The sequence below is a fragment of the Saimiri boliviensis genome, chromosome 19 (assembly GCF_048565385.1).
Source record: "Saimiri boliviensis isolate mSaiBol1 chromosome 19, mSaiBol1.pri, whole genome shotgun sequence".
Taxonomy (NCBI): Eukaryota; Metazoa; Chordata; class Mammalia; order Primates; family Cebidae; genus Saimiri; species Saimiri boliviensis.
In genome coordinates this window covers 35,914,075-35,928,072 of record NC_133467.1, presented here as the reverse complement: position 1 = coordinate 35,928,072, position 13,998 = coordinate 35,914,075, and the positions used below count along the sequence as shown (strand labels likewise).

At 50.3% G+C, this 13,998-nt stretch overlaps 1 protein-coding gene across 2 annotated transcripts in view; it reads right to left on the bottom strand.

Annotated features, from left to right (window-relative positions):
• KCNN3 (potassium calcium-activated channel subfamily N member 3) overlaps positions 1–13,998 on the bottom strand; it is a 182,828-nt gene that overhangs the window by 122,449 nt on the left and 46,381 nt on the right. For both annotated transcript variants that reach the window (XM_010348370.3, XM_039459988.2), the window contains exon 2: positions 8,862–8,957. In XM_010348370.3, the coding sequence (XP_010346672.2) occupies positions 8,862–8,957 (96 nt within the window). The remainder of the gene's footprint in view (positions 1–8,861; positions 8,958–13,998) is intronic.

The following is a 13,998-nucleotide window of genomic DNA, read 5'->3' as shown; positions in this document are numbered from 1 at the left end:
ACATTTTGGGAGGCCGAGGTGGGCCGATCACCTGAGGTTGAAAGTTCGAGACCAGCTTGACCAACATGGAGAAACCCCATCTCTACGAAAAATGCAAATATTAGCCAGGCATGGTGGTGTATGCCTGTAATCCCAGCTACTTGGGAGGCTGAGGCAGGAGAGTCACTTGAACCCAGGAAGCGGAGGTTGCAGTGAGCTGAGATCATGCCACTGCACTTCAGCCTGGGCAACAAGAGCGAAACTCAAAAAAAAAGAAAAAGGAAAAAGAAATAGTATTCACAACCAACATAAGATACACAGGGACAAGTAAGAGCCAGTGCTAGGCCCACTCCTAGAAGCGGCACCTTGGGGTCAGGGAAGGGGCATGATGGCTGGAAAGAGTTCCTAGAAGAGGAAATATCTATGCTAAAACCTAAAAGGCAAGGAGGTGAAGGCAGCCAGGCCAAAGGTCTGATCGATGTGAAAACACTCTTAAAAATACAAAGTGCTTGGCTGGGTGCTGTGGCTCACACCTGTAATCCCAGCACTTTGGGAGGCTAAGGTAGGCAGATCATGAAGTCAAGAGATCGAGACCAGCCTGGCCAACATGGTGAAATGCCATCTATACTAAAAATACAAAAATTAGCTGGGCATGGGGGCGCACGCCTGCAGTCTCAGCTACTCAGGAGGCTGAGACGAGAGACTCGTTCGAACCTGGGAGGCAGAGGTTGCAGTGAGCCCAGATCACACCACTGCACTCCCGCCTGGAGACAAAGCAAGACTCCATCTCAAAAAATAAAAATTAAAATTAAAAAAATACAAAGCATTAGACAAGATGTGGCCACACCATTTGTCTCTGAGGCACTTACTAACGTGTTAGCCTCTGAATTTTTGCCTTCAAAGTGTAGTCTGATAAGGATTTATTCCATGGTGTTCTGACTTCTTGGGCCTGGTTGGTGGCGTAGCTCCTCTCTCTCTTTTTATTTTTAGTAGAGACAGGGTTTTACCATGTTGGCCAGGCTGGTCTCGAACTCCTGACCTCAGGTGTTCTGAGGCCCAGAGCAGAGCAGTGCTCCAGTGACCCCCATCGCCAGCCCTGTTCCCTGGAACATACTCCCCATTTTCAATTTCTCGTGTGCTGTGCTCTGCCAGGGTGCACTCGTGAACCTGGGATGGAAGTGGATGTAACCTGACAGAGGAGGCCCCCAAACAAATTTCCTTGTCCAGATCTCCTCACCTTCAGTACAAGTGACCCGAGCTCCCTTCTCCCATCTGCTCATCACATCTGAGTTAAGGAGCTGGCATCCTCAGAGCTAGCCAGGCTAAGTCTGTCTGGGGGAAATCTCAAGATCTCAGAAATTCAATGAAGGTATTTCTAATCTGTCAACCAACCAGCCAGAGACACTCTTAGGAAACTTTTACCAGGTGTCTGAAGAAGGATGGGGACTCTAGCCCCGACCTGGGGGGTTTGGGCAGCCTCCACCTCCCCTCGGAGGACAGGCACAGCTTCCTTCTCTTTTCCCTTCTGAAACGCTCCAGGCCAGCTCTAGCCTGAGCATACGAGGTCTCTGCTCCTGGTGAATACAGGGCACAGCATCAGCTCCCTGTGAAACCTGCCCAGCCTCTCTGGGAGAAATGCATCACTCCCTCCTCTGTGGCCATTTGGTGTTTCACAGACACCTCATCTTATGGCATTTATGACCCTGGGTCACAGTGGATCAAGGTCTAGAACAAACCAATTTCCAGAGGCAGGAATCAGGCCTGTTTTATTTCTGGATTCTCAGTGCCCAGCACAAAGTCATCCTACAAAACGATTGTTGAATAAATAGAAGAATGCGTGGACTCACCATTTTTGTAGACTGTATTAGGATTGACAAATTTAGAGAGGTCCGTACATGCTCTGCTATTATACCCCGTTTCTCAGTGTACCTACTATGTGCTAGGCACTCTCATGGCTTTAGGGGTCCAACAGTTAATCCTGCGCTACAGACACCCCTGTCCCCATGACAGCACATTACACGCATCCAGGAAGACACTCCCATCCACAAAGCAATCATGCCTCAGCGAGTGAGGCTTCCTATAATTTATGTCCTGTAATTTCAAGTAATTTCCCTGTCTGCTCAGAACTCTATTGGTATTTAATGAAAATATCCACTTTTATATACCTAATAAATTAAAAGTCTCCCTTTTTTGGTCCCCCATGTTTCACATTCATGAGGTTGAAGGCCCATCGTTTGTCACTATCGTTCTGTTTCTGTTGAGTTTGAAGAAGACTGGAAACATCTGAAACCAACACTAGACCCTGAGGGGATTGATATCCCCAGACAAGAGTGGATCCTCACCGCATTGACCTGACTGATGCCTTTTACTTTGAATATGGCCAAGAACCACACATTGACATTAATGATCTCAGAAGCTCCCATTCTGGGACTTGGATGATATGAACTCTGCCGCTGCTGTATATCCCACCCTGGGCTCACAGTAGTCTCTCCAATTTAATCCGATGAACATGCACTGACCACCTGCTCTGTGCCCAGCATTGGCCTGGCTGGAGGAACCGCACCTCCCATCCCTGCAACTTTATTAAGGATGCCAGGCTCTGCTCTATGCCTCTGGACATGAATGTGTCTGCACCCCACCCCTTATTCCATGCCCAGGGCTCTGCGCCAGGCACTTCCTCCCTGTGGCACTCCATCCCTCACCTCCCTTCTTCACTCTTGTCTCAGCTCTGGGCATCGCCATCCCTCACCTGGCCCATGATGACATACTCCCCACTATACTCCTGCCTCTGAAATTGGCCCTTCCTACATTTGCATGCTGCAGATGAAGAGCGGTGTCTAAAATGTAAATCTGATCATCTCTGTCCCCAGCTTGAAACCTTCTCATGGTTTCTGCTGCTGCCTACAGGACATTCCAAAACCCTTCAGCCAGAGAAGCAAGTCCTTACTGGTCCTGCCCACCCTCCACAGTGAATTCAGCCCCTACCCGGGACCCTGTCCTTGAGGCCTTCCGAGTGCACGCTGCAGTTCCCCATCTCAGAGCCTTTGTTTACTTTGAGACCCCTGCCTGGGGTATCCTTTCCACCGTGTCAGCCAGACAGCCGCATTCTCACTTAAGCTAAGGAGTTCTGCATACATTAGCTAATTGAGTCTGTACAATAACCCTTTCTGGTAGGTACTGGTTCCAGGTGGGAATGCAAACCTACCCTCGAAGGCTGAGGAAGCTGAGAGGCTGAAGAAAGAGGCTGACATATCCAGTTTATCAGAAAGAAACATAGGTACTTATGAACAAAAGCCACGGTCTCCCTCGGCAGTAAGACAAGATGGTGGACCCTGCGCCATGGCCCCCCAGACCCAGGGATTAGATACCATAGGGAAGGGGTGTTTGTGCTTCAGAAGCAATTTTCCTAAGGGCAGGACTTACAGTAAACCATAGATGATGGAGGAATCTTAGAGGCTCTCCCGGAACTGGGTTAATCGCAAGTCAATATAGAGCAGGGGTCCCCAGACTTTTTACACAGGGGGCCAGTTCACTATCCCTCAGACTGTTGGAGGGCCGGACTATGCAAGGTGTGACACCCTTCGCAGCCAGCGCTGCTGCCTCCACTATCCCAGACAGCGGTATCCAGTGTCACAGGCCCAGCACCGCCTCCAGTGCTGTCTACAGGGATGGCGGGGATCAGCCTGTGACACTGTGTATACAGCGTCCTGGACATCTGCAGCAGCGGTGGGCCTCTTCTGTGGGAAGCCCACTGCTGCATGTTTCCCCTATTATAAGACACCTCCTAAAAATAAGACAGCCCCCGTCTTTTGGGGGTAAAATTAATATAAGACAGGGTCTTATAATAGGGGAAACACAGTGTGTAGTCATGTGGGGGGAGACTTTTGGGCAAAGGGAGGTTATAGGGGCCATTATGCTGTTGTACATTTTGGGGAGTATGGGGGCCATTGTACCGTGTAGTAATGGTTATAGTGCTTTGCTTTTCTTCCTACTTCTGCTGTTATTTCACACTGCTTCCGTGATGTGGGGTGCCGCAGCCGCAGACCGGATGTGCATCATATGACGCGCTTCCGGAGCCCTGACGCGTGCGTCCCACGTCACCAGAAGTAGTACTGTACGTGAGCAAAGCCGTGCTTTGCGGTGCTGCCACATACAGTACTCACTGACCACCAATGAAAGAGGTGCCCCTTCCTGAAGTGTGGCAGGGGCCGGATAAATGGCCTCAGGGGGCCGCATGCAGCCCGCAGGCCGTAGTTTGAGGACCCCTGATATAGAGGATCAGCATCCAAGATGAAGTTACTGTGGCCTCCACAGCACCATTATTAGTCCTATTCTACAGAAAGGAATAGACTAAGAAGGGTTAAGTAACTTGCTAAAGGCCACTCTACACACTAGAATATGACAAAGAGCATGATTTGAACCCAAGCTGGGCTGCTCTGTTCTCAGTCCCCTGTTAGCCTGCCTTCCAGGATGGCGCTGAGGAAGGAGATCCTTAATCCCTTTCAGCCTTCGACACTGCATCTCGAAAGGGGAAGTTAGAAGTCAGCCAGAGGAGGGACCGGTTGGCGCCACCGGCCAGGTTAAGGATAAGACCCCTAACTGCTAACCGTAGTCCCATCTATAGACCATGGATACGGTACGAAGGAATCTTTCTGGAAGGCATTGTTTTTACTTAAACATGATCAAACCTCTACCTAAGTTACATACCCCACGCCTACTTCACAGATCAGGACGCTTTCACATGTAATTTCTACAGTTTTAAGCCCAGGACTCTTGTACATGTAATTTCTAGACCTGTAAGCCTTCACAAGGGCAAGGACTTTCTTGGTTGTGGAGCTCGGCTGTTAGGCATCTAAGCCACCGCAGCTCCTGGCAAAATCAATTGCCAGTGCCTTCCCAGGCTGGTGTTCAACAGGTTTGTTCTGTGGCCTTTCCTACTTCAGCACCAGGGACGTTAATTAAGAGCCACAGATTCACTCAAAGTTGGCGACCCTTGGGAGAAGCAATGGTGGCTTTCGAGTTTCTCGTCTAGAGAACTGGGCTCCTGTCCCGGGCCTGCACCGAGAAGAGGTTCATTAAATACATGCTGAACCAATGACTGCACTCAGTGGGCCATGGAGGGCGAGGGAGGAGAGCGTCCTGAGGGCATGAGGAGTTCATGTTTTGCGTGTGGGGCCCGGGACTGCTGGCGACATCTAAAACATGAGCCTGCAGCCTGGGGAAGGGGTTGGCGCCGTCTGAGAGCTGTTGGTGAGAGCTGAACCACAGCAAACCGTCTGGGAGAGCATGGTTTGCAGTCAGAGTTTTGGTACATGAATGAAATGCATTGATTCCTGTGTTTTCATTTCTCTCCCGGACATACTGGCCCGAGAAGAGATGCCAGTGTCTCTGAAAGCTCCCCGCTCCAAAACGCTGACAGAGGAGACTGAGGAGAGACGGGGTGGGGTGCTGTCTTCAAACAATGGAGGCTACCACGTGGGAGACACGAGTGCCTTCTTTTCTTGTTCCAGAAGCAGAACCAGGCCTGGGGCGAGCTCTAGGGAGGCTGCCTCCTCTGGGCAGAAGGACAGGCTTTCTAAAGACACTGGTAGGGCAGCCTCTCCCAAGGGGGCCGGTGGCTCTGTCATGGCAGCACACGCAGAGACCCTGGGGTTCCTGCACTAGGTGAGCACTAAGGTTTAAACGTGTCCCCTCCAAGATTCAGGTGTTGCCAACATGGTAGTGCTAAGAGATGGGGCCTTTCAGAAGCGATGAGGCCGTGAGGGCTCCTCCCTTGTGAATGGGATTACCAGGTGACCAGCAGCCACTGTGGATGAGGAAAGGTGTGAGCAGATTCCTAACAAAGATCCTGATATCACCCCAAGGGGAGATGCAGCAGCCACCTGCTGCCCTGCCTGCTTCACAACAGGGGAACAGCAGCTGGCCTCTCCCCACAGAAGGAGCTTGCTAAGCACTACCCTCAGCATAACTTCATCAGTCACACTTAGGATAACTCCTTCCTCCACTCACAGGAAGCAGGTCCCGAAGCTAGCTGAGCAGCCAGACTTAAATCAGAGAATTACTAGACTGGGGGGCTAAGTAACTGGTGAGGAAACTGAGACCGCAAAACCAATACCACAAAGCTAAGACCATAAAGGCCCAAGACCGTAAAGTCATACTATGATCAGCTTTGGGAAATAGTTACCTTGAACTCAGCATGCTTTCCACTCAAAGAACGTGCTACACACACCTGCTCTTTGTGACACTAAGGTCTCTGGAAATGCCAAGATAACTGTCCCTGAGGGGCGGAATAAAGACACCAAACAGAAAACTACCATATGACCCAGTGAGGTATATATAAGGGCGCTCTGTAGGAACAAACCCTCCCTCGAACTGACTCTCTGGGGCCAAACTGTTCCTATTTCCCTCTGGCAAGAGAAGGTCCAGTGGGGTGCAGAAAGAGCTTTACTGGAAAGGTAAGAGGTACAGAGGGAGTCAGTGCTGGAGACCTTCCTCAAGTGATGGAGGCTGCAGGGAGGATAAGGCCTGGGTGGCGGGAGCTCAGGGTGCAGGCAGGGCTGGGCCAGAGCAGGAGGAAGGCCGGCCACCTGCCAGTACCAGGCATTCGTGACAGTGACCACCTGGCGGACCCAGCTAGTAAGTGACAAGGCCCAGCTAGGAGCAGTGGAGCAAAGGTCACAGGAAAGTGACCAAAGTTTCCATTCTGTGAAAGCCCACTGTGTACCCTACACTGTTCCCACCCCCTGCAAGAATTCAGCAAAGTGGGTGATGTGCCCATACTTCAGATGGGGAAACTGAGACCAGAATCAGGATTCAACACAACTGATTTCACTTTGTTTCTCCAAACTACGTCAGGCCAGATTGAATGATCCCCAGTAGCATCATCTACTGCCCATGATGAGGATTGAAATAGAGGTCGGCCATGAGTGGGACATGGAAGAAGTCTGCCCAGCCAGGTTCTGGGCTGTCAGCAACAGGACCCTCCCACCGGCCAGAGCTGAGTCAAGCTGCAGCTGGACCAGAGCGGGTCAGGAGCTAGGGCTGCAGGTCCTGGGCCAGAAACATGGACTTCAGGAGCATCAGAGGGACAGACACCTGGCTCCACCCACCCCAATGCCTGGAGCAGAAAGAGGAAGTAGGCTTAGCACCACCGTAGTGTGGGGTTGAGGCTGAGAACAGCTCCTCTTCTTCCCCTTCCTCAAGCCTGGCTCAGAACTGAGTTTTATGATTTTGCCTTTTTTCCTTGGTGTGTGTGACACCTCCCCACACAGGTCAGGGTGACACGTAGTAATACGGACTCCTCACAGATGAGGACATGGACACTGCGGGACTGCCCGGGTCCCATGCTGGCTTTGGGTGGGGTGGAACCGGGCCCGGAGCTAGACTGTCAGCTCCTGTCCCATCTTGGTTCTGCGGCCCTATTCCTTCCTGCTGTACTCCTGGCTCCTTTCTGGGGCCAGCTGGACAGTGGTCTGAGTTAAAGTCCACCACTTTGTCCGATTCAGACTCCATGAAGGAAGTCGCCTGGTGGCATCTGGAACTCACAGCTCCTGTCCAAGCCCCGGCAACCCTTTAGAGGCTGAAGAGTCCCAGCAGCCAGGTCAGTGTCCTCTGGTCATCGACAGAATGGGGTCCTGCCAAGGTGGCCTGGAACTGAGGCTTCTGTGTCCCAGCCAGCCTCAGTGGCCCCTGACCACTGGGGACAAAAAGCCAAGGCTCTCTCTAGTAGGAGGAGGCGCTCCCACCTGCATCTGCCCAGCTGCTCCACCTTGAAAATACTGAGTTAACAAAAGGGACAGTATTTGAACAGTGTCATTAAATAGCGGTTCACAAAGCACCCTCCCATGCACTCAACCCATCCTCACACAGCTCCGCAGAGCTGGAATAAAGGCCCCATGTTCTAGATGAGAAGATCAAGACCCTGGAAGGTCACGGGGCTGGCCAAAGACACGCTGAGAAAAAAAGGTCATGGCCGAGGCTTGACCCCAGCTTTTCTGACTCTGAGCTCTGGTCTTCGTCAATCTCTCGCCTGCTGCCCAGATGTGAATCTATCTGTGCTCCTCCAGCCAAAGGACCGGGACGGTTTCCAGATTCACATGCACATGAGGAAAAACATCTGGATCGTTTAGAACTGCTCAGGTCCACAGCGGTACCAGTCAGCCTGATGGGCCAGGGGCTAGGGGAGGCTCGCTGTCACCAGAAGATGCCTCAGATCTGTTCCCTCCTGTCTGACCCTCCTGACCTGTGTCGACCCATCCTCCCTATGTTGGCCAAACTGGAAATGCACCCTGGAGGCCCAGCCAGTGTTTCTCTGGGTACCAGGTCAGTCCTGGGCAGCAAGAAACAGAGGCGTCCTCAGCCCCAGCAGACTCTTATAGAAAATGACACACCCAGTTTGGCACAGCAGTGAAGCCCACACCATTCACAGAAGCAGACTCCTTGGTGGAGTTTGGTGCGGCGAATGTCGGGGTACACGAGGCAGGTGTGCCTCACTGAGGGGATCGACTCAGCAGCCCGCGTTCAGAAAGGATCCAACAAGCGACAGAAGAGGCAGACAATGCATCGGGGACCCTCCCGGACCGGTGGTGCTCACCGAGGGTCCCGAACGGGGCAGCCTCGCTCAGCATGAAGCCCTACGTTTGCCTCTGGGATCCCCACTTTGAAGACAACTTCACAGTTATTCTAAAGTCACACGGCAGCCTCGCAGCTTCCTCTCCCATTTGGGTCCAAACCAGAAGAGAAGAGCCACGATCTTGGGCACCATCTTGGAAAATCACCCGAGTAGCAGCTTAGGGAGAGGTTTTGGGGGTGGGGATGGGCTTGGCTCAGATCAAAGTCAAAGGATCAGCTGCTGTATGAAGGGGTGAGGTGGGGGCACCTACCTGGACTTCACGTGTGTGGTAGGCGATGATCAAGCCCAAAAGGATGATGGTGGACAGACTGATAAGGCATTTCAGGGCCAACGAAAACATGGAGTCCTGCAGGAACAACGGAGAGAGAGGATTAGGGAGTGCGGGGAAGGAATGGCTCGCTTTACTCTGCGGCTGTGTAAAGCAGGAGGGGTGGGGACGCAAGAGGGACGGTGACCAGCCCCTCCTAGGAGCAGGTGTGGCACAAAGTCAGCCTGAGCCGCACACAAGCCCTGGACTGTGCCTGGGCCGGCTCCATCTCAGCGGCTGCCCTCTTGGAGCTTTGTTTTCTCGAGCTAAGTCGTATTTGCATTCCCGGGATGAACGCAACTTGGACATGATGTATTATGTTTGTTATACATGGCTAGATGCAGTTTGCTGATGTGTTATGTAGAATTTGTGCTTCCATGCTCATAAGTCATGTGAACATCATTCTTTTTTGTGCTGCTATTACATGGTTTGGGCATCGATATTATGCCAGCTTGGGTCTCTGTTTTCACTTAACAAACCCAAATCAGAGGGTTTTGGAGGCAGAAATCTTTCAGGAATGAATTCAAATGTCCCAGCAGCTGCTCTCATCTCCTGGCTTAGGGCAGGGGAGGAAGGCAGGGGCGGCAGAGGGGCTACTGGAGAGAGAAAGGGGAGCGCACAGGAGTGGAGAGGGGTCCTGGCAGGAGAAGGACCTTGTGGGTCCCTCCGCTAGGGATTGGGTGGGGGAGGTGAGCCCTGTGGCCTCCACTGAAGCCTCCAGTCCCAGGGCAGCTTAGAGAGCCTATGGGGCGTGGTTAAGAACATGACCTCGGGCCAGACTTACAATGCTCACTCCACCTCTCTGCACCCAGGTGCCTCCTGTGTCAGATAGGGATAGATTCGCGCCTACCTCACAGGGCTGTTGTGAAAATAAAGGAGTTAGTGTATGTAAAGTGCTGAGAACAGTGCCTGGGAGTGTTAACCACCCTTATCATCTACTTTGCATCCTTCACAAATCAGGGTGTCTGGGTTGGAACTTGGTGCACCTCTGGGCATTTGGAAGCTGGAAGGAGAGATAGCTCCCAGTTCCAAAGGAAGGCAGGAACACAGCCCTGAGCAAAAGCAGCAGATGAGATCCAGGCTGCATTTCCAAGCAGTGACCGTGTGTGTGGCAGCCCTGCGCTCGGTTCTGGGTGGTGCACGCCGCAAAAGAAACAGCCCCAGTCCTTAGGGAAGCTGGCCATCAGAATGAAGCCCAATTTCTAGAAGGCACCTTACAGTTTACAAGGTGGTTTCATGTATTTGTTCTCATCCATCCTCACAACAGCCTTTTACCTTATAGATATGACAGGCTAAGGCCCAGAGGGGTGGGTGGCTTGTGCCAGAATTCAAAACCAAAGCCTCTGACTTGCAGAACAGAGCACTGCCCTCAAGCCCTCGGGCACACTCTCCAATGGGAAACAGAATAGAAATGTGGGAAGCGTCCATTTAAATAGACCTACATGACATCTTAAGACAACAAGGAAAGGTAGAATATGATCAATTACCAGCGTGAAACCTACAGTAGAGCTAAGGGAGCTTAAGGCGGGGGAACAACTGGCTATTCAGTACCAAGGGGCCAGAGTGGAGAGTAGGAGTGCCACTCTCTCTTTGGTTTAGGTTTTTGACCTTTTCCTGTTTGTTTGTTTGTTTTAAGTCTATGACAGTTGGGTTTTTTCCTCCCCCTCGGCAACCCCATCCCTGGATCCTATTTTTCTGGGAAGTCCTTAAAGCCCCCAGCCATCCCACACTCTTCACTTTCCCTTCCACCTCATTCATTCTCTGTACTTATCACAGTGTTTTGCACTTGATTCCGTATCCTTCACTCTCTTCTCTTCATCCCGTCGCCCCCTTAAACAGGTCAGGTGAAGGAGATTGGGGAGAGGTGGGAGGAGGGGCAGAATCGAAGGAAGAATAGGAGGTATGTTACCTCTTCTGTTTTTTTTGTTTTGTTTTGTTTTGTTTGTTGTTGTTGTTTTTTTTTTTTTTTTTTTTTTTTTTTTTTGAGACAGAGTTTCCCTCTTGTTACCCAGGCTGGAGTGCAATGGCGCGATCTCAGCTCACCGCAACCTCCGCCTCCCGGGTTCAGGCAATTCTCCTGCCTCAGCCTCCTGAGTAGCTGGGATTACAGGCACGTGCCACCATGCCCAGCTAATTTTTTTTGTATTTTTAGTAGAGACGGGGTTTCACCATGTTGACCAGGATGGTCTCGATCTCTTGATCTCGTGATCCACCCGCCTCGGCCTCCCAAAGTGCTGGGATTACAGGCTTGAGCCACCGCGCCCGGCCTTTTGTATTTTTTTTAATAGAGACGGGGTTTCACCATGTTGACCAGGATGGTCTCGATCTCTCGACCTCGTGATCCACCCGCCTCGGCCTCCCAAAGTGCTGGGATTACAGGCTTGAGCCACCACGCCCGGCCTCTTCTGTTATTTTTTTAGAAAACATCGTTTGTTGGCAGCAATCTCCCTGTCCCTATCACTGTTAGAGGCCTAATTTTATATCTATACATATATTAAAAAGCAAGTCAAACTTGGATGTATCAAGGTAAAATTATTGTCAAAGTTTAAATACCTATATATTCTCTATGAATACAATAAAGGGACTTAAAGGGGGAAAAAAAGGGGGGGTGGGAGGCCACTGTGGATGAGTCAGAGGCCGTTTTCAGAGGTGGATGTGAGGGGCAGCTGAGATCTTCGGGGCGAGGCATGTCCAATATGGCAACCACAGGAATGAGAGGAGGGCTTGGGACTTGAACCCAGGACTTCCGGGTGCCCAGGGCCATGCTCTCGGCCACCCTCTGGGGGCTGAGACAGAATGAAAGCGCTCTCCCTGGTCTGTTAATCTCACCATTAGTTTCGTCGGTACAGTTCTTGAGGCCCACTGGACATACAAAGGAAAACTAATAAAGTAACTCATCCATTCACTCACAACAGTTTCAACCACTTCTCCTTTGCTGAGCACTTGGTAGATATCAAACAGTGTGCTAGGTTCTGGAGGATATAGCGAGAGGACCCCTGCTCACCAGAAGTTTCTGATCTGGCTTATTCACTAACTCTGACTTCCTACATTGCACGGGGTCGTCCAGCTATGGGAAAAGGTCTCCATTATTTGCTATGCATATGATGATCTACGCGTAAGCCAGTCTTCTTTTAGCCTCTCCACGTGCCACAGTTCCACGGAGAGCAGCCTGCAATCATTCACTCGGCTCACATGTATGGGGGTCTAAGCGGGGCTGGTGCTGTGCTGGTCTAATGTGAATGCAGAGAAGGACGGAACGCAGTGCTGGCTCGCAAGAAGGTTCTGATCCTCACCAGCACTGCCTGACGTCTGAAGCACTACCCAACCACAAGACCTAGAAGGGCCTAAAAAGAGCCAACGCTGAGTTCAGGAACACTCAGACTGTATTAGGGCGAGAAAAACCTCCCTATGCGAATCAACTGGGGACAGCTCACAATGTTTTCCAGCCAGAAATGACCATAACTTTCTTCTCAAAGGGGTCTGAAAGCATCTGGGAGCATCGCACCTTCCTGGGAGGGATTTGGGATCAGCTGCACATTTCAGCCTCTATTTATTACTTTTGGCAGAAATGAATTGAAATCAGAATCCAAGTCTATTTCCATCATTTTAAAGGAAGCAGCGAAGGGAAAGTGGCCAGATGCTGTCTCTCCCCTTTGAGCCTCTTGCTTTTGTCCTGAAGCTCAAAACCTTTACATGAATAGGCAACTCCCACCTGCTTCTTAGTTTTAGCCGGTACAACTTCCCTGGCCAGCTCCAGCCCCGTGGGATGACCAAACCGTGTGCTGGGTCAACAGGGACTCTAGATAGTTTACAGATTTCTTTGCACTCTTCATTGCATGTCAATTAAAAAAAAAATAACCAACCACTTTTAATAGCCGGAAAGCATGTCAAGGAAGTCTGGCTGAATTAGGAATGTTTTCCATTTGGTAAAATGTTGAATTAGCATCTTCTCTTTGCTGCCTGAACATCAATGAAGCTTGAAATTGACATAGTGCCTTAGGGGATAGCAGTGACACAGGGCTGCCACACACCCCAGGATGGGGTACCACCACACCTGTTGCCCCCACTCACTCCCTTCTGAGGGCCATAAGGGGCTCGTGGAACAGAGGAATCCAGTGGTCAACTGGTCAACCCTTCTGCCCCATGACTCAGAACTTTTCAACACCACAGCGACAATCCTTAACACACAGGAATACTTAGGAATTATATCCCATTTGGTGAGAATCTTTTTTTAAAGCCACTTATTCCTAAATGCCCACAAATTTTCAAGTGGCTAAGTAGATCTGAGATCAGGCAGTGCTGGAACATTATGCAGCCACTGAAAAAACACTCCTGCAGAGAATATCTGAAGACATGGAGAATAGTTGATAGAATATTAAGTGAAAAGCTCAAACCCCAACAATATGTAGCATATTTCCAATTACTTAAATTTTTAGTTTTTTTTAAAGTTTTTTTAATATAGAAAAAAGACTGAAAATATGTCAAATATCCTGAGATACTAGGGTGTTTGTCCTTTTTTTGTCCTCAAAATATCTACTGAGAAAAAAAAATACATACATACACACACACACACACACACACACACACACACACACACACATATATATATATATATATATATATATTTTTTTTTTTTTTTTTTTTGAGATGGAATTTTGCTCTTGTTGCCCAGGCTGGAGTGCAATGGCATAATCTTGACTCATTGCAATCTCTACCTCCTGGGTTCAAGCCATTCTCCCACCTCACGCTCCCGAGTAGCTGGGACTACAGGTACCCACCACGGTGCCCAGCTAATATTTGTATTTTTAGTAGAGAGGGGCTTTCACCATGTTGGCCAGACAGGTCTCAAACTCCTGATCTCAGGTGATCCACCTACCTTAGCCTCCCAAAGTGCTGGGATTATAGGCGTGAGCCAACACACCCAGCCAAGAATATATTCTTTCTATCATTGAAAAAGTTGTTTTGCTTTTTTTTAAATATGAGCCCTGAACTGCTAGAAAGAGGCATCCGTGTAGATGGGGTGATTCATCTTTGTGATTTGGCAAGCCCCTGCCTTGATTGGCTGTAGGGAGCACCCAAG